The 20,936-nt window shown below is 43.0% G+C and overlaps 1 protein-coding gene across 1 annotated transcript; it reads left to right on the top strand.

The window, feature by feature from the left end:
- The first annotated feature begins 298 nt into the window (after nucleotides 1-298).
- LOC114453619 (F-box/LRR-repeat protein 7-like) lies at nucleotides 299-20,860 on the top strand. Its single transcript, XM_028433575.1, has 4 exons — nucleotides 299-680; nucleotides 4,747-4,836; nucleotides 17,865-18,482; nucleotides 19,443-20,860. Exons 1-4 carry the CDS (start codon nucleotides 644-646, stop codon nucleotides 20,177-20,179), a joined length of 1,482 nt encoding a protein of 493 aa, XP_028289376.1. The 5' UTR covers nucleotides 299-643; the 3' UTR covers nucleotides 20,180-20,860.
- The last annotated feature ends 76 nt before the right edge of the window (nucleotides 20,861-20,936 follow it).

Below are 20,936 nucleotides of genomic sequence, written 5' to 3'. Positions count from 1 at the left end.
ATAATGAGACAGCAGTTAAAAGTTAGATTAAGTAAAAACAATTATTTAATACTAACATGAATCAATTAAAATAATAAATTAGATTAAACCTAATATAAAAACATGACAAAAATACTAAATATTAGATTCAAATGTGTAAAAAAAATATGTAAAAATTTAAAGAGCACTTCCTTGTTGGACCTGTGTCCTCCAGAACAATGCACTGCAACATGTTGGGGTCTGGTCCAGCTCTCCCTCCCTGGTCTGCGGTCTCTTTAAATCCAGCTCCAGTGGACGCGGAGCTGCGCGTCCTCCCAGAGCTGTCTGGCCGCACTCAGCCCGACTGATAAACAGCTGCTCCCCATTTACTGAGCACTTCACTAACTTTTTATCCCCCTCTCCTCCCATAATCTGGATTGTTCTCTTTTCTTGTTGGTGTGTTTACTCCGCTGTGGATGTTCCGATATAGAAAGTCTGCACCGCTGGAAGTCTGGGTTCTAGGTTTTGCGTAAGGCTCAGTCAGTCCTCTGTTCAACATCTGGATTAACTATTTGGAGTCAGAGCTAACGGCCCTGCAGAAAGCTCTGCCTGTGTAGCCTGTCTTTTTTTTTTTTACTCTGGAATTTAACCCGGGTTTTTGCTCATAGATTATGTATTCTTTAAAATGGGTGCGAACAATGGAAAACAATATGGAAGCGAGGGTAAGTGCTGCTCATCTAATAACTTTAAACTCAATTTTATCTGATTTATTCTTTGAAAAACGTCCTTTTGATGAAACTCCTCCACTGTAGCTGGCTAAAAGAGACAGCAGTGTCACCTTTATTTCTGCCTTTTTCTACTTTTGTCCACGTAAATAAAAATAGTAAACATTGTACAGTTTAGTAGCCCCCTCGAGTTTTTGGTCCTATAGCTAGCTTAAAACTAGCTTCTTTTTTGCTACGTTTATCTTTAATTTTCTTAGTTTGGTGCTGTTTGTGTTTGTGTGGACATTAAACACATACACACACCATTCAACTCACTTGAAGTTGTTGAGCATGTGTGCTGTTTGGAGCAGTTTTTGAAGGATATTACCTATTTTCTGTACTTTTTAAAAAAAAGATGTAACATATATATTCTTCATAGTAGACGCAGCGACCTCTGCTGGTCATATTTAAACACTAGAAAAGTGCTGTTTGCTCCCATTTTCTGTTTATTGTCCATTCGGCTGCAGCTAGAAGTAGGTCTGCTGCTATAATAACACATAAAGTCCACTTTATAAACTACTGGCATCATGCAGGTGCAGGAGTGTGTGTTTATAGGAGGGGACAGTGGTTTGCTGAGAAACTGAACCTACATGCTGTGTTTTGCTACGATGTGTATTTGTGGTTTTACTGATTTAAAGGAGGGACACTTATAGTTGTAAGGACTGATATTATACTGTGTTACTAGAGTGGATCCACTACTCCACCGGTGAGAAACTGACATGCTAAGTTGATGTAAACACAGCAGCCACCACAGTGAGTCTGAGCTGCATCTCTGTTTGCCTATAAAGAGCGGAGCTCCACTATGTGAATAGCAGCATCCAGGACTGCTGGAGTCACATTTACTCCATCTCTATGCTAACCTTCCACGGATCGCCATCTCCTCAGGTTCGGACAGCCCTGTCTCTGCAGATTGCTTATTTAGCAGGTCATCATGGTTGTTGGATGTGTAATAATATATTTGACACAAACAGATGACCTGTGACCTTGTTAGCATGAGTTAGCATGCAGTTTTCAGTAGATAAATTCCTATGTATTGCCCACCTGCTCCTAACTTAAATTTCCCATTTAAGTTAGGAGCAGGTGGGCAATACGAACATGTGTTTTATAAGGCAATTCCACAGATGTTTGTCCACAAGTCTGCTGTTATTTGATTTGTAAGCCATCTTTTTTACATATAGGTCAATGCTTTGTGACATGTATAGATGGAAATATGCACTCCTTATTTGTATGCCTTATGGGTGTTTGATTTATGCAACATTAACAAGCATAATTATAAGTACACTGGATAATAAGCACCTGCTTTGTGCACATCACACCTCAAAATCTTTTAAACTAGCGCACAGTTCGGGTCATTTTTAATCACCGCATGGTGTTCACTGCACATCCCAGTGAGCATGCAGACAGATAAGGTCAGGAAACTCTTTCACCTAACAGGAATGTAGCTCAAAGCCACTGAAATACAACGTTAAACCTTCATTTTTATTACATTATCCAAAATCTGAATCTGTTGACTCTCATTCCACGATGCTGATAGAATCTCTAACATGTGGCATTGATGATCCTGGAATATCAGCTCCGTGGGACAACCCAAAGTCATATTTGCTGCTATAAGCAACTACATTTTGGCTGTGAAGTGCCAGATTTATCATCTCTCACATATATTTTTCTGTCTGAGGTTTAATCTCATCTAAAACATACAGAAGAGGGGAAACCTGCAGTCCGTCTCTACCAAACACATTATTTCTGCCTCCAGAGCAAAGTGTTTGTATAAATAACATTCCAATGAGCTCTCTTCCTAAGTCAATAACTGCAGAGAAAAGGTTGGAGCTCGTGATGTTAAAAATAACATGTGGACCAGCTCCACCTTGGAATTTGGCCTGTTGAGTGAACTCCCTTCTTTATCTAATTTATTTTTGGTATTTTCAGGACTCATTTAATGAATTTATGATTCATCATTATTGAGGCTTAAGTTTTTGAGTTTAAAGTGGCGACCTCAAAGAAGATCACTATGTTTCAAGTAGCTGAAGGGACATCTGATCCCACTGATATCTGAAGTCTTTACATTCAAAGTATAAGACTGTAAATGTCACTCAGGTGATATTAGAGCTCTGAAAAATTGGGTTTATTCACACACCAGCAGTGCTGCCAAGGGCAACAAAGCAGAAAAGTGTCTTTCTTCAAAAAGCAGTTCTTCATTACCCACAACGCATCATGTTTTGTTGGCAGATTTGGGTAAAGCTAGTAATAGCTAGCATAGCCTCGAGCTGAAATGTGGAGCAGGCTGCAGAAATGTGTTAACATCACATCTGTCTTCATGTTTTAAAACAAATACGAGCTTACATCACTTTAGACAGTTTCTTCACCAAGCTCCCTCTTGAGAATCATTGATTTCACACATCAGTCTCCTCATAGGTCTTGGCAAGTATGGAAACATTGTGTAAAGTCTTTCTCCCTTAAAGGGAGCTGCAGCTGATGCTGCTTGAGTCAGCATTGGTTGTCTGGGCTCCAAAATGAAATAAAATGGGCAAAGTGGAGTTTGAAGTATATAAAAGGTTACAGAGCAGGCAGCTTCCCCAAGGTTGTGCTTGAAACTTGTGCCTTGGGGTGACACTCACACCACTCACCTAGCTTGCTGCGTTTACTTCCACCTCACTGTTCTGTGTGAATGGAGGGCTTTGTTGTTTAGCAGCAGTAGAGGTAGTCATAGAGCCCAGTTAATGACCCAGTTAACTGACATCTTGCAGGACTCTGAGTTATCTCGTGTTTGTGACCTGACTGCCAGGGGTTCAAACCAATCAAGGCTCTTTGGTAGCAAGAGTGAACAGCCTCTTTTCACCCTGTAAACACATGTTTTCTTCACAAATATGACAAAAACTGATATGCTAACTGCTATTTGCATCTAGGACCAGTGTGTTATTAACAAGTCAGAATGCTGCAGTCCATCAGTTCACATCTGTTTTCAAGTGTGACTCCACAATTAATTACACACTGGTCACAACTATGCACCAACCATCCAACACGCACATTATATAAGCATAAGACAGGAAGCAGGAGCTTTTCTCCAACTTGTTTTTTCCCCTGAAAGACAGAAAACAATTGGCTGCATGCATCTGCAGAGCCCAGTGTTAAAATCTATCTGCCTGCGGTGGCTCAGTTTTAGGCTTAGATATTAGACATCTGAAAGCGCTTCATGAATATCTGAAGGAGCCTTAGCAGATGTGTTGGCTCAGTGATGTCACCGCAAAATGTCATTCATACGAGCTGCTTTGGTTTGGTACAATTTCATATGTGTGATCTGCTTTGTGTGGCTCAATATGGCGACAGGTTGCATCCCACCCCCCCTTTCTTTTTCGTCCCTTGCTCAGGCATTTTCATATTTACTGCTTATTTCGGGAGCTGTCTGCTCTGTTTAGGTGGCTGCACTTGATGCGGCTGTTTGGGAATACCTCTCGTGCCGGGTGAAAGGCGCACACTTACTCTCAAGAAAGCCACAAAGCTGCATTTATGATCCAACAGTGGAATGAAATGCCATAAACAACCTCTCCGCAGGCAGGCAGGCCGCGGCAGTCTAGAAGCACAGGGGATGAGTAGCACGCATGTTTGATATTATAAAAAGTTGTAAATTTGTGTAAAATTGTGCAACATATGAAGCACGCCGCTGTAATCATTCATTACATGCTGTTGTCTTCGTCAAGTCTGACAAGAGGCTTTAATAGAAAAAAAATGACAAAGACTGTGTGAATGTGCCAAGGAGAGCCATCCTTCAAACACAAGGAACATAAAAGTCATAAGAAGCAGAGAGGGATGAGCTTTTTATGTCTTTACACTTCATACTTCCTTAAAGCCTTGAATTCATCATCCAAGTGTGATTCCACCTTATCTGTAGCAGGGATTAGGCCCAAAACAGTGACTGATTTTCACAGGCCAGGGGGCAACAACAACATTGAATTAATAAAACATAAATCTTAAAGGGAGTCTTTCGTCTCAGCCCTCATGTACAAACTTTTGTTTTTCTTCCCTGCAGGTAAAGGGAGCTCAAGCATCTCCTCTGACATAAGTTCAAGCACAGATCACACACCAACTAAAGCTCCCAAGAATGTGGCTACCACCGAAGGTAAAGCATCTGGTGCTCATTAACCAAACTCTCCTCCCTCCTTCTACTTTTCCCCCCTCCTTTCTCCTCTTCTTCTTCTTCTTCTTCTTCTTCTTCTTCATCCTCTTTCTGTGCTGCCTATTTTTGGAGAGAAACCTGTGTGTTCCTGGGATAACCTTAAACTGAAAACAAACTCACAGCGTCCCATCAGAACCCAGAAACCAAAGGCATTTCTCGAGCTTTGTTTTAGAAGAAGAGGGGGGAAAAAAACACACTTCTGGCTTCTCATTGTGGAAGAATGCTTATCTAAACTGTGGTCGTATCAGGCTCAAAGCGCTGCCAGCGAGAGAGAGGGAGGGCGGGCGGTACGTGTGCTGGGAGGGATTGTGTTGGAGATGGAGAGAAGGTGTAGGGAGTGAAAACAAAAAATGGAGGGAACAAGCACTTCACCTTCCGCTGCTGCTGTTGCTCCTCTCCTCTTGTGCAGCTCTCTAGCTCCCTCTCACCTCCTCAACCAGGCAGTCATCCAGACCTGGCGGAGTCACCGCAGGGAACTGTTTGTCAGGAGTGTATGTGTTACGAATGTAAACTGTATGCTCATTGTAATGGTTCAGAAATACTTTGCAGCTGGCAGATGGCTTTTGAAGCCTGCTGTCAGCAGCTGTGTCAAATGTAGATCATTCTGATACACTTTGAGCATTTTATCAGTCAGAGGCAAGTCAGAGCCTACTGCAGAACATATAGATGAATAGCTTTCTAATAGTTTAAAACACTGCAGTGTAAAGTTGAATTCATTTTATAATTAAACTGCTTGTTGTGCAGAACTAGAATGCCTCATATACTATACACATATGCTCCCAAACCAGTGTATCCTGGGCAAAGATCTGGATTTGGACCAACACCATCCTCCACCTGCAGTTTTTTGACTATTGCACAATATCTGTGGATTTGTGAATAATTCGAAATCAGCCTGTTCTGTTATTTATTCCCGGAGACCTCCCATAAAACTCATATGAACGGCAAGTGTAAGTTTTATGGAAGTTTCAAATATCATTTGATCCATTTGAAAAAGTAGATGCAGCTTTTTATGAGTTTCAGTGTATCAGACGGACACTTTTAGTAGAATCATGATTATATATGTGATGAGCTCCCTGCAGCTCATTTTTAGCACGTCTCTCTGAGAAACATATTTAGACTTCCCCTGGGCTGGAGGAGTATGAGTCATAGAGTAAATCTGAAATCTGAAAACCCAGTGTGGTAATCGCCGAGGCTCCGATGTTCCATTTTGATTGTTAGTATATTGCAACTATATTGTGGCATATGTGCAGCTTCTCTGAGTTGACCAGTGATTCATCGACAGTTCTGCACGCTCATGCACATATATACTCACCCTTCCTCTCATGCGTTGTCATCGCCAATCTTAAATTTGCTCTGGCGTGGGGAATGTAGTATTCTTGTGGTTTGGTGCTTCCCACAAGAAAACAAATAGCAGCTAGAGCCTGTGTTCATGGCGCTCGGTCAGCCCAAGGTTTCAAGGTGATTCTCAGAGGGAAGAAAGCGACAACAGGTAAAAACACCTCACGAGACGTTCGTTGATATGGGTCAGTTAGAGGTTAACTCAGTGATTAAACCCTCTATATATAGAGCATGATGTATGTGTGAGTCCGTGTTGAGCAGATTTGGAACTGCTGACTCACTTGACTCCACTAGAAGTAAACCCAGAGTATTTTGGGGAAATTGATAATGTTCCTTGTTGGAACACAACCTGCGCAAATACGAATATATAGTATAGTCCATAACCAGCGGCTTCCAGACCATAATTCCCCCCTGTGTTATGACTAAAATTGTTATTTTTTTCTCCACGCTAAGTGGGAGTAATTACATGGTCTGGAACCGCCACGGCCACAGTCAAATCCCCCCTCCTTAGACAGACACACACATGCATGCACATGACCCACGTTCACACACAGTGGCAGATCACACAGCCTGTCCACTAAACTAATCAGGAAGTAGTCTGGCCTGTTTCCCCGCCACACACTGGGAGTATTCATATTAGGGCCTACGCAGCTGTAAGGTCACATTAATGTAGTTACAGTTTTGATCTCTGTGGGGCACTAAAGATAATACGTACACAAGTCGTCACTGTTTATCACCAGGAGGAAAATCAATGCTGCAAGCCTCAAGTTTATCTGGAAATATTCATTTTTTCTAGCTAAATGGATAAAACCTGTCGCTTTTATATAAAAAAGTAAACAAGTACGAATGAGAAATGTCAGACTTGCATGCCAGCTCTTATTAAGTTAGCTCTCCTTTCACATAGTTGCTGCTTTAAACATGTCTGGAATCTCAGGTAAAATATGCCAAGGTGGCGGCCATGTTGTTCAGTCTGATTGATTTACTATTTGTTTGTTTGTTCCATTGACAGTAAAAACTATGGACAGAGCTTCCGTGACGTCACCCGTTTGTTTCTGAAGAGCCGTTCTGAGGCTCGGTGGGAGGTTCCAGGACGTTGATGACCGCCGCCATGTTGGCAGCGTCACGTCCGCCAAAACTCCAAATATGGACAAAAAGGGGGAGCACGAGCGGGGTTTAGGGGGGCGGGCGATCGTGGAAGCAGGAAACTCACGTTGTGATACGTCAACTGTCTGTCACTCAAGCGGCAACGCCCATAATTAGGCGTAATTTTAAGTCAGAATACCATTGAAACGAGTGGGTTGTAAAAAAATTCACCCCCCCTACAATTGACACTAGCAGAGAACCTATCATCTGAGACCAGAGTGTTTTTTTTGTACCAGGCTGTAAACATGTTCTTTTCTGCTGTGAAGTCGGCCATTTTAACATGGGAGTCTATGGGAAATTACTTGCTTTTGGAGCCAGCCCCTAGTGGTTGCAGCATGAACTACAAGTACTGACACTTCCGCATGGGCTTCAACTTTGAGCCCCGAAGGTTGCCGCTTGGTTTGTTCCCATAATTCTTGGGTTAGAGCTAACGCTAATGTGTGAAAATAGAATTTGGCTTGTCTTGTTTTATAAATATTAGACTTTTGTTAGAGAAATCTGAAGTTTGTTGTATAAGGAAGAAAGAAGGACGAGAAGTGCTGCATTTTTCTTTCTAAACCGCCAGTCTACTTTATGCAAGATCCAAACCAGAGAGTCTGCAAGTCAATGGCTGCATGCACCAATTTTCACCAGAGCTTATTTCCTTTTCTGTAAACAAAAACCATTGCCATCACAAAAATTTCAAAGAAAACCTAATAGAAACCATAATACTGGCTCTAATATCTATATATAAATGAAATGTAGGCCTGTCTTCTTTCACTGATCCATCATGTGTTCCCACAAAATCAACATTAGGAAGTTACACTCATACTCCTCCTGAAAACAAACCCAGTCCGGCAGTCATCTGGCACATTTCTGCTTTCAGTTATTATTTAGACAAGTTTGTGGTGGCCTGACCCAGTTGAGTTTCTTATTAGCTGCAGACTGAATGGCACAGTCCTGCACAGTAAATCCTTCCTGTGGGATGAAATTGAGTATCTCCCAGCAGGGGTTACACTGCGACCCTGTCTGGGCCTCAGGGGTTTGCTTTGGCACAGCTGAACTCAGGGTACCTTAGGAATGTGGCTCAGACATGGTCAGAGCTGAGATGTTCAGTCGGGTGCGTTTGTAAAATTATTTCGATCCTAAAACTTCGATCGTGTCAAAACAAAAAGCAGCAATGCTTTCTAGTCCTTCACCCCAGGAAGGTGGCTCAGACGCAGAGGAATGGTGGGAACAATGAACTTCCTTTCTGTCTGCCAAGGACCAGAGAAAGAGTGATAACAGTGATGAGGAAAAGCCTAATCTGTCCTTCCATACCACCTCCAACACTGTAGCAGAACAAGGCTATAAGCCAGTTCTCTATAAGCTTATCAACAACAATATTTGATTAAGATTATTTTTCTTTACAAGTATCTACTTCCTGCATGAAGTCAATGCAGCCTTCCTGTATGAGTTAATGCCACAATAAGACTAACCGTGATTGGATAGAGCTCTGTGTAGTCTTAAATCCAACACACAAGAACAACTGTCACCATGCTGGCAGCATCTTAACTCCCACTTAATCCAAACACAGGCGGAAGGTGAAGCATTAATAGAGCTGATGTGGACTCTTAGTTGTGGATGAGAGAGTCATATAAAATCTGTAGAGCTGTCATTTAAAGGAACCTTTTAATAGAGACCACAACTGTCTCTGTCCCAGGCTGTAAACATGTTTATTTCAGCCATAGAGACTGACTCACTTTTGAAGTCAGCACCTAGAGGCCGTGTGTTGAACTGCAGTTTTTGACACTTCCTGGGCCTCATTAATCAGCCATCTTACTTGCTGCTTGGTAAAAACTGAATTTTTATAACACTCATCAGTTTCAATTGAGAAAGGTGGTGGATGCAGTGGTTTCAGCTCCACTCAATTCTCCACCCCTTTGCCTGTTTTTTGGATTATTAGTTGTAAGGCGGCCAGTACAGTAACGGCTGGAGTCACCACACTGAGCTGCAAAACGACTCTTGAGAAAACCTGAAAGGATTTGTCCATGTTTATTTATCATCCATAGTGGTTGTGTCATATTTTATCAATGGCTGAATCTCATGCTTGAATATGACCTCATAATGCACTCTCCAGTGTCGGGGTCAGATGTGCAGTCTAAACAGTACGGCTCAGAAAACGCCTGTCGCCAATATGTTAATATTCTTTGCCTTCCCAGGGGTAACAAATCTCTCACACTTCATCTGTAAAACAGCCTCACAATCTGTTGACCCGTTTACTCATGTTTACTAAAGCAAGATATATAATGTTTCACTGTTGACTTTTGCTGTGCCAAATATTAGAGGTTCTGCAGAGAGCTGTTTGTGTGTGTCATTGCCGTTGGGACATTTTTACTGCAGAGAGAGGATTTAGGTTGTTATCTTCCACTTGAGTTGTGATTGTAACTTTTATTTCTCAGAAATGTAATACAGAGTTTGTTCTGCCGCTCTCCAGCTTAGGTGGATGCTCTCGAACAGACAGAAAAGTTTGTTTAAAAGAAGAAGTGTGTGTGTGTGTGTGTTTTGATGCACAGAAATTTACAGCTTCATCAGTTTTTTTTCCTCCAGCAAAAAAAGAATATCACTGCTTTGCTTCCAAACCTCGTTGGAAATTGTCTTTATAAAGACAAAACAGAGAGAGGAAAAGAATGCCAGCGCTATTTTCCCCAGATTTTCTTCATCAGCTGTCCTCGCTCCTCCCCCCTTCCTCTCTAGCACTGCGAGAGCCAGGAAATCTGAGCGAAAAAGCACAGAACGAGGCGGCGATAGAAAAAAGAAAAACAAGTGAAAGCAGGTTACTGAAGGAGGGCGAAGAGGAGGGGAAGGCAGCTCAGAGCTCTCTATCTCATAACTCTTCTCTGATTACTGCTTGGTCTTCTCATTCTCTGCTGAGAGGGAGGAAGCTCTGGGCCCTGTTGTTTTGAATGCGTTTGCCATTTTCTTCAACAGGGTCACGTTTTCCAGGTCTACTACAGCAGCATGTTTGACAGAAGTTGGGAAAGACGCCACCTGGCTGAAGCACACGCTTGCTTCCTGTAAGATCTTTGGCTCACGAGTGACCCACCTGTTTTTTTTTTTAAACTTTCATGTGGCAATATGACCAGAGTTGTGGGCCAGCTGAACTGACACACCGGACTTCCCCCTCCCCTCTCCTCATTCTGTGGTTTGTTTCATTACGTAAGCAGGGAAGTGTCAGTTGTGGCTGAAGCTGCAAAGGCACAAAAATGAGAGAAACATTTCTCCAAGGAGTCTTGGTTGGATAAATTGTGTTTTATGTAACCACATTAAAACACACGCAGAAAAAACTAAATGACCTTTTTTATTGGAAAAATAGTCAGATAGAGAAAAATGATTACTCCGAATGTTATAATTTGCTTTGGTTGTCAAAGCTTTGGCCTTTTTTGATGTCTCAAATGGAGCATTGTTCCTAAAAATACAACAGTCTTGCATGGTAGGCATTTTATGAGGTTCTGTTCACACCCGGAAAGGGACAAGTCTTTTCTTTTTAACAGAAATATGCTAGGTAGCCAAAAGCTAGTTCATATTTGAATGCATGTATTTGTACCATATATATATATATATATATATATATGTCATCTTTAGACCCACAAAATGGGGTTGCATAAAACCAGATATGAACTACCAGCTGCAGTAGCTTTCTCCTTTTTCGGACTCTTCTCTTCCCACAGAGGTCAGTGCTGTGAAGACGGCTTATTACTCATTGCAAAAACAAGATGTGCCTGGATTTCCTTTGCCATAATTTATTTTGAATGAATTGAACTTGCCACAAATTTTGGCCAATTTAAATGTAGGAATGTCTGGGTCATAAGGGTTCTGCAGCAAAAAGAAAAGAACATGCTAATTCAGACTCTCCTGTGTGAAAGGAAGAGTTAAACATTTCATTCTTGCTGGGGGTTTAAATGAGAAATTTGACCCTGTTTTTTGTGTCAACAAGTTTAACTGAAACACAGCTGGTTTGGTTAAAGATGCTAGGTACCAAAAGATTAAGTAGCCACATGCCCCAACATTCAAACAGTCAGCTGTATCCTCGGTTTGCAAACACTTCTGTTTGTTAGATGTCATTTTTTGGCATTAAATAAACATCACAGTGTGTTTGAAGGATATTCTTTACGTGGCTGTGTGCCATCCTGTGGTTGGGTGAGTGTAGTACATGTAAAATCTGTAGCTTAGTGGGGCAAACCAAGTGTGGAACCCCCCCAAAAAATGGCATAGAAGTTTGTTGCAGATGGGGAGTTTGTTTCTTTTTCTTAACCGAACTGGCCAGTTTTTAGACCTCATTCTACCCATGATGCCTTATAATGAATGTCTCACTGAAGACGTTGAACCATTTGAGACAAAATAATGTCTGTGTGAGCCGTTTTCTGTCAGTTTCAACCCACAAACGTTCCAGCACTTCCCTTATGTTCTGTTGCTTTAACCACATGAGATCATTACATTTGCTCTTCATCACGACCAAATCAAACGCTTGGGCCAGCGCTCACTTTTCCATTTCCCGTCTGATGTGCAGCCCCTCTCTCTGTGCTGTGTGTAGCCACGTTAAGCCTCCTCTGCCGTTTCAACATGACCATCATTGCGCGCTCTCCTCACACGACACTGCCAAAAAGGATAAACTGTACAGAGAGGCTCACTCTCCAAACTCAGTCACCCCTTCTTTTGACATCCTGGTTTAACAACCTGTGAAAGAAATGACATCATCCTGAATTTCAGCTATTTGCCAGAGTCAATGCCAAATTACTTCTGGAGTCTAAACTGTGATGTGTTTTCTGGAAAATTTGTGCTGTACTGAACAGATAAATACAACGGTTTGGATTTAGAATATCTGAGCTGCTGCTGTCCTCCTCCGCAGAGGATTTATAAGGTGACCAGAGGAGAGTGTGGAGACATGGAAAATTAGTCAGGTTAAGGAGAAAATGCGTCAACAGCCAGATATGTTCATTCCTTGAGACTTGAGTGAGTGTGAGAATCCAGGAGTAGAGGAGTTTTCGGGGACTTGTGTGGTGTGAAGGAGTCTATTTCCTGTGCACATTGTGAAGGAACCAGCAGACCCTATTGTCTTTCTGGCTGCGCCGTGACGTCAGGCCTTCCTGTAGTGAAGGCTTTGCTGATAGCGCTTCTCAGTAATATCAACTTCCTTGTATTCAGTAAAACCTGAGACAGACCCAGATGTTTTTTATCCCTCTCAGTCGGATGTTTCCCTTTAAAAAACTGGGCCGCATAACCGTTTAGCACTGATAAATCAATTGTGTTTTTGGTTTAGCTTCAGTCAAATCCCTGCAGCTTACTGCTTGTATTTATTAGCTGATTTTTGTTTTTGTTTTTTTTTTTTACACTGTGCCCCATTTGATTTAATTTTCTGACTTATGCGTAGCATCTATGACTCCTTCACACTCTTGGCAGGAAGGAGCTCAGTGAAGCAGGAACATGTCACAGGACTAATGGCATTGAGGTAATGGATTGGTCTGTTCTGCCAGATGCAACGGTAATAATCTTTCGAGCCCCAGACGGGGGCTTAGCAGAGCTTCACGGCACTGCAAAATCCTGAGTAGAATCCCTATAGCTTTAGTTTATGACCACAGTCTGCACTGACCCTGCCCGTGCACTTGTCTCCGTCTCTGGTAAAGTCTGTAGTTGCTGCTGCCAATTCATCCTCCCTCTTTTCTTCCCTCTTGCCCCTAGTTTCTCCTTGGAGGCCCTTCGTGATTCTGTTTCTGTGTGCTGCTTTTTCATCAGGTCTTTGTCATTAAGGCGACATCACTACGAACATCCAGCTGCGCCTCTTCATCACACAGGCATCTTGTCTTTGCAGTGATCAGTCCGATTGATTTACATTAAACTTCTGGTATCAAAGCACGATCCAGATGTGCCTCAGAAGAAAGGCTAAGTTGATGTTAATAGGATCCTGCTGCGGCAGATTTTGGTATTAGTGGCAATGATTTCAGCCAAGTATGCCTTGCTGTGGCTATATGCACATTCAAAAAGCATGAGCTTCTCTCTTTTATTTCACCACTGCTCAGTTGTTCTTTGTCCCGGGTAAAGACCAGATGTTCCACTGTTCTCCTCTGATTTCCTACACCAAACTGAATCTTCCACCATCTGCACTTGCAGCACCTTCAAGAGAAGTTTAACAGCTGCATGGTATTTGTTCAGTTAATGATAGGTTTGCAACAATACTGAGATATAAAACACCGCGCCGCTGGTTAACTCATAAAGATTTCTGCAGCAAATGGAAGTTACGTTCATTCCTTCGTGCAAAGTGTTTGGAGCTGCAAGCAAATGCTCGGAGCAATCTGGAGGTTTTCTGTTGAATCAGATGGATCTTATTAGTGTTTTCCTTGCTGACTTGGAGCTCAGTAGCTGTTATAATTCCATCTCTTCCATGTTGGCATATGTAAGTTAAACATAAGGCCCAATCTTGACCTTATGAATGGAAGATTAACAAAACAATTCCAACCCAAGGTCCACTAATGAGTGTGCTGAAAGCTCCAAGATAGAAACCTTGAGCCGGGGTTGTTTAGTCAAAATATTAGTACAAGTTCTCTACGAACAGTTGTGCTTAACTGTTGACAACCGAGACATCAGGGAGTCAGGAAAACGTTCACTTTTAGGAGATAGATAGTAGTATATGGTTCTATAGTTTGATTTAGCTTGAACGTTGTTTTAGGCTCATTCTTGAAGTAAAGTCAAAATTTGCTCTTTTATTATTAGATTTATTCATAAAAACATCCAAACAAAAAAGATACAAACATGAGTAAATATGTTTTTTTTCAGTAATTCAAGGACAAGTAGCAGCAATACAAAACTACAACAAACAAAACAACACAGGGGAAGTGAGTCCAACTCTGCATCATTGACTTCAATTAGTCCAACATGCTTCCTTTTTGAATCTTTGAGCCTAGCAGACAGGCTCCACTGCCAAGCAAGGTCCACCTTACAGATGTCGTACAGATGTTCCCTTGTTGTGGTGACATGCATCCAGACTTTGGATGGTTTCAAGTCTGATTGTGTTGCACCAACTGCCACTGTTTTGGGTTACTGCTGCTTCCTGGTTGCTATACTTATATGCAAATGTCCAAGATAGTAACGAGGAAGTGAAAAGGTTGACTCCACAAGCACCTCTGCCATTTTTGCAGCTACTAAAGTGACTTAGTCCCACCCTAAATAAAAATCCATGCACTTACGCATCATAATCTGTATTTAAAGATGAATAACCTGTCTATTAAGTTATGCATATTATAAACAGCCATTTGTTCTAGACCAGTCAGCTCCTGGAGGTACAGAGCATAACCAACATTAAGGTAGAAAGCAATGCAGAGGCCTGCGATTATGATATATAACGTATGTCCAACCAATTTTCACACAAAAGACAAAAGCAAAATGTTCGTGGGTCTTGGTGGGCTATTTGTGCAGTGTGAAAGGGGTTCTGGTGGTTTTTGGCTGTATTCATTATCATCATCATCCTTTTCTGTTGCTTGTGTCGTGTTTGAAATGTCACGAATGTAAAAGGGAAAAGTTCAAATATGACGTGTATACAGCACCAGTGTGTAATAGTACCTAAATAAACAGACACCTCACTCCGACAGAAAACAAAGACAGCTAACACCTGGACTTCCCTTAAAGTAATCCAGGTGTTAGCTATCCAAAATCCACCACAAAGCTGACTTCACTTAACTGTGTGAAAATGTGTCTTTGATTGAAGGTGCGGTGGGTGTACTGTAATTAGCAATGATGTGTTTCTCCAGGCTCGGATCATTCTTTACTTCTCTTCTCATCAATGACACATGTAATTACTCAATTTGGGAATTTGTTCTGCTAGTGGCAGATGGGATGCATGCATTAACTCGGGAATCCTGTAATATTTATACAAACACAAAAGAATTCTCAGCACCAGTACCAGTCATATTTGGACAGATGTGTGTGAAATTCAAAATAGATTAGGTGTGTATTTTTAGACCTACTTTGTATTGTATACTAAAAATGAACTATTATTGGAGAAATCCATGTGCCAAGACAAGCTAGCAGACCTTAAGCTGAACTAATGATAGACAGACCACCCACAACAATATGAAACCCTTGAACTAAACGTGTTTGCTGCGGAGACTTGGACACCGTCACTCCTTCGTTCTTTTTGGATGCTGGTGAGAATTTGAAGGCGCACAGGAGGCAGTTTTAAAGTAGCCGTGAATCGGAGGACATGTTCCCGAGAGGATGAGTCTGCGGATGTCATCAGAGGCGAGACTGAGCCGAAGGTCTGGAATTCAGATCTGCTGGTTGGCCGTGAGGATGCGGTGTCACTGCCCCAGCTGTCTGTCCCGGCACACAAATCCACATGACAGGCAGGATGCTGTCCATTCGTCATGTGGATGCTGACAGAGCTTATTGTCGGTCGAAAAAAAGCATCCATTAACCAACGCAGTTCAATGATCGGAAGTGTAGAAGGTTAGGTTAATAACACAGTGGAACACCTGCCTGTAAGTGAATGTACTCAAGTAGAGATGAGACGATTGCTGAGTATAATTTAATTCACTCATCCAAGTCTAATGCAGATGTCAAACTGAGAGTTCCTTTAAAACCTGCTGATCCACTTTCAGCAGGTTGCTGTTACTGTATCCAGCTGTTTGTTGGGATTTCAGGTCCAAATTTTGTGCAACCATCTAATCTCTTTCTCTCTTTAAATATGAATAAATGGTATACAGACGAGGCCTGTGTTTTAAAAGTGAGCCACATTCAGCCCTGCTAACTTTGTCCTGATGGGCCAACACTGCAGGAACATTTTGGGGTTAGAAACCAGGAGCCAAAACTGGAAGGAGATTTCTGCAGTCGAAAGACAGGAAAAACTGAGTCTGAAAAGTTTTTCAGAGAAGTTATTGGCAAGTTTTGTTATTGTGTGCTCTGCATTGTAAAGGACTGAGATCAATACTTTCTCATTTAGTCCTGGTCCGTCCAAAACTGATTCAACAGTTTTGACACGTCCAAATTGTCACTAAACTGTCACTGCCTGAAACAAAAACACTTTTTTTTTACCTGGACAGCTGTAGTGATGTCATACTTGTGACTTGAAAGTGATGATTATCAGACTAACTGAACTCCTGAAGACTGTACGAGACGGATAGGAGGGGTGGAGAGGACATGCAGATCCCATCAGAGCATCCCAGCGTGATTGCTCTAATCAGATCTGACGCCTTAGCGAAAGATTACCGTCATCTCACGCTACAGTGATGGGATCCAGCCACCCGACTTCTCACAGCTGCGTCTTCAGACGTGGCAGCAATGAGCGCACATCTGTAAGAAGGTGCCTCAGTGTTTAAACACACGCTGTCAGGCCAGGCACCGACATCATCAGCCTTGATCTGATGAAGAGGCCCTGTGACCGCTGCCCTCAGTGCACTGGCAGATAAAACATGACACATTTTTTCCTCCCAAACATCTCAAAACATGATAACCACGTCCATGGAAACGCCTCTTCACTGATGATAAAAGCTGGTGTGGCATGAACTCTGCGCCTCTTGACCCATTCTGTGTTTCTTTTTCCCACACATCACTGACAAATGCAATGGGAGTCCAGCTCAGTGACAGTGGAAGATTAATGGAAGAAAATGATCAAAACCAGTGACAGTAAAAGTCCGATTTAGTATAGGAACACACTCCCCATTTTTACACATGAAGTTAAATCTATTGTACGTATATCTTTCTGTAGGGAGATTTGTTTAACTTAAGAAGATAACCCTGATGATGTCATGGGTTCTCTTGGCTTGGGCGTAAAAACCCAAACAGACCTATAATGATTAGAAAATCCTTCCTGGGATCCACCTGTGGTGCTCCTCTGCACACTATTGGCCGATGAGTGGCAGTGTGAAATCTGTGAGTGTCATATACTGTTCACAATGCTCACATGGCTGCTCCATCCTCTGCACCTTTTCCCACTAAATTCCGTTTGTCTTTTAACATAACACAAGTTAATAATCAGAATTCTGATTCAGTCTGCTCAGATCTGTCTTTGATTTCCTCAGAAAACACTTTGATCCAGGTCTAGATTAGCAAGTAGACTTACATGAGGTGCCTCGACACACTGTCAAAAAGCCCAGAATGCATATAGAGCGGCCAGAGTGGAGTTTTTTTTTGGTTGGTTCTTTGCCATCCATCTGTGGCGCTGCGATGGGTGTGAGGGTGTGTTTTCTTTGTTTTATGGGAAACATGTCCATTATGCTGGCAGCTCTCTTAATAGTTTCACTCAAGACATCATTATTCTATCATAATATGACCACGTCTCATCTCCACCCTCTTTGTTGGCAGTAACAAAATCAATATTTAGTGATTGCATGACTGTTAATATATACTCTCTCTTGGAGAAGAAGGGATCTGGGATGTTCTTAGTCCTGAAAAGGTGGTATTCAGAGGAACTTTAGGGGTTTAGGACCTTTTCTTTAAAGGGTCACATGATTCATTTTCCTTCCTCTTCTATCTTTATTCAGGTTTGGACTCCAGCACAAGAACCCTGAGCACCCCCAGCCCAGGTCTGATCCTGCCCTCCAAGTCCTCCTCTCTCTCTTCACCTGCTCTCTCCAGTAACGGCCATGAGACCAACTCCTCATCCTCATCCTCAGCCCCGGCTGAGACGGTGGCTGTCATCCACCCTCAGCCCTCCACCCACACTCGGTCCAGGCAGTCCAAGACACACCACCACGCCCCCATCGACCTCCTACCCGACCATTCCCTCCTTCAAATCTTCTCCCATCTCCCTACCAATCAGCTGTGCCGCTGCGCCCGCGTTTGCCGCCGCTGGTACAACCTAGCGTGGGACCCGAGGCTGTGGAGCACTGTGCGGCTAACAGGAGAGCTGCTGCACGTGGACCGCGCCATCAGGGTCCTCACCCACCGGCTGTGCCAGGACACACCGAACGTGTGTCTGACCTTGGAGACGGTGGTGGTGAATGGCTGCAAGAGGCTCACCGACCGGGGGCTGCACGTGGTGGCTCAGTGCTGCCCCGAGCTGCGCCACTTGGAGGTGGCCGGCTGTTATAACATCTCTAATGATGCTGTGTTTGAGGTGGTGTCCCGCTGCCCCAACCTGGAACACCTGAACCTCTCAGGTAAGGAGAAATGCACCTGTTTGTTCTTCATTAAAAACTCACTTATTAAAGAGAGGCTGCACGTGTTAAAGAATTCCTCTTCTCAGTGCTTCTCTGGTAGAAACTGGTAAAATCATTAGAGGAGCAGGAGAAGCTCTGCCAACCTTAAGCTCCCATGTGGGGAGAAGAAAGGCTTTCTTTAGCTGAACTTACCTCAACATGAGTAAGAGGAGCGGTCTGCTGCTTTCATTAAGGAAGTGACACAAATAACATTGACTTGGACTGGACTCTGGTGGCAGGGCAGCGTCTGCACCGTTAGCACCAAGAGCTTTGTTGTAAAAATAGCCTTTAAATAAGTTGTGGGTTTTATTTGAAAGAAATAAAATAATGAAATCAAGACAGTTAAGAAACACCAGGCTTTGATTCCTCTCTAAAAATTCAACCACAACTGTGGTTTTTCTTGGAGTTGTTTGAACTGTCATGCTCCTAGGTGCATAAGTAGGTTTTACTCTGCTGCCCTCAAGTGGTGAAACACTAAACTGATCTCCCAAAGTTTGATTTAATTTACTATGGTATTTTTAAGCATAAATCCTAAAGAACAATAATGCTCTTTTTAGCATCAAATATGATAAGATCATACTTGATTTTTACACAAAAAATACATTTAATAGCTCTCTGAAGACAATAATTATAGTTCATTGTTTGTGGATTTGATCTGGGATTACAGAATATTGTACCCATGGTTGGATTAAGTGTAAGTCAGGCAGTGATGGGCTTTGCCAAGATGGCGTTGGTACAAATGTATTTTGTAGTCTTGATTGACTTATTTTTGGAGGAGGCCTAAGTGGCCATTTTAGAAACTGCAACTTTTGGTTTCATTGCCACTTGATAAAAATTGGATATACATACAGTCTGTATTATAATTGACTTATTAAAGATACACACACTGGATGGATAATTTCTTGCTTCTTGTTTTTTCAGGCTGCTCCAAGGTGACGTGCATCAGCCTCACCCAAGAGGCCTCCCTCCAGCTGTCCCCGCTGCACGGCCAGCAGATCTCCATTCACTATCTGGACATGACCGACTGCTTTTCCCTTGAGGATGAGGGCTTGCGAACTATCGCCTCACACTGCTCGCGCCTGACTCATCTGTATTTGCGCCGCTGCACCAGACTAACAGATGAAGCCTTGCGCCACTTGTCCCTCCACTGCCCTTCAATAAGGGAGCTCAGCCTCAGTGACTGCCGCTTGGTGGGGGACTTCGGCCTGCGCGAGGTCGCCCGTCTGGAAGGCTGTCTGCGCTACCTGAGCGTGGCCCACTGCACTCGCATTACAGATGTGGGCGTACGCTACGTGGCCCGCTACTGCCCGAGACTGCGATACTTAAACGCGAGGGGCTGTGAGGGGCTCACAGATCACGGCCTGGGCCACTTGGCCAGAAGCTGCCCCAAACTCAAGTCTCTGGATGTGGGTAAATGCCCGCTGGTGTCAGACAGTGGGCTGGAGCAGCTGGCCATGTACTGCCAAGGCCTGAGGCGAGTCAGCCTCAGAGCCTGCGAGAGCGTGACGGGCAGAGGACTGAAAGCTCTGGCAGCCAACTGCTGCGAGCTGCAGCTTCTCAACGTACAGGACTGCGAGGTGTCGCCGGAGGCCCTGCGGTTTGTCAGACGCCACTGCCGGCGCTGCGTCATCGAGCACACAAACCCAGCTTTCTACTGAGAGACGACGAAGTTCTTGGACTGGTCTTTTGACAAGTGGATGTTTTAATATTCCTGCTACGGTGTTGGCAGAGTTCAGCGGCAGATGTGTCAGAACTGGTTGAAAACTGGTGTGCAATACTGGCCAGAATGTGTCCGCTTCAAACCGCTCGGTGGCTGATAATGCTGTTCTTTTAAAATACTTCCACAGAATGTATTTAACATATTTATCTGTAAAAAGAGAAGTACAGTCTTTCTCCCAGCGTCACAATCTGCGATGTAACAACATGCTTCAACACTGAGCACTGGGTACAGCTGTGTTACCTTTTAAAAAGCATTGTAATATATATTCTATTTTAAAGGTCATCATCACCTTAAGGCCCTGACATGTAATCATTCTCTGTTAACGCAGCTATTTATAACAGCAAGTATCTTCAGACTAAACCACTCAGAATGTAGCGACACAGCAGCAACGGAGCAGATCTGGTGATTTCTCATATACTCAGTTTCACTTTCTTTGTGTTGTGTGCATCATGCACTTTATACAATTGTACTGACAATCACTCTGACTGAGCGCAGCGTGTCATGAACACAGGTTACTGTTGGCTGAGAACAGACACCACATGTAATGGGATCAATGAGTAAACACATTGCTGCTATAACTGTGCCAATAAACTTCTTCTAAAGTCCAGCCTGCTAATGGTGCGGTTTGTTTTAACTTTCTCCAGCAGGGTGCGCTGTTGTTTCGGTGAGGTGCTGTGCTATTACAGAGCAAACAC

This window comes from Parambassis ranga, chromosome 20, assembly GCF_900634625.1.
Source record: "Parambassis ranga chromosome 20, fParRan2.1, whole genome shotgun sequence".
NCBI lineage: Eukaryota > Metazoa > Chordata > Actinopteri > Ambassidae > Parambassis > Parambassis ranga.
Note: the sequence above shows the minus strand (reverse complement) of the source record. Positions and strands in the feature narration are given on the sequence as shown.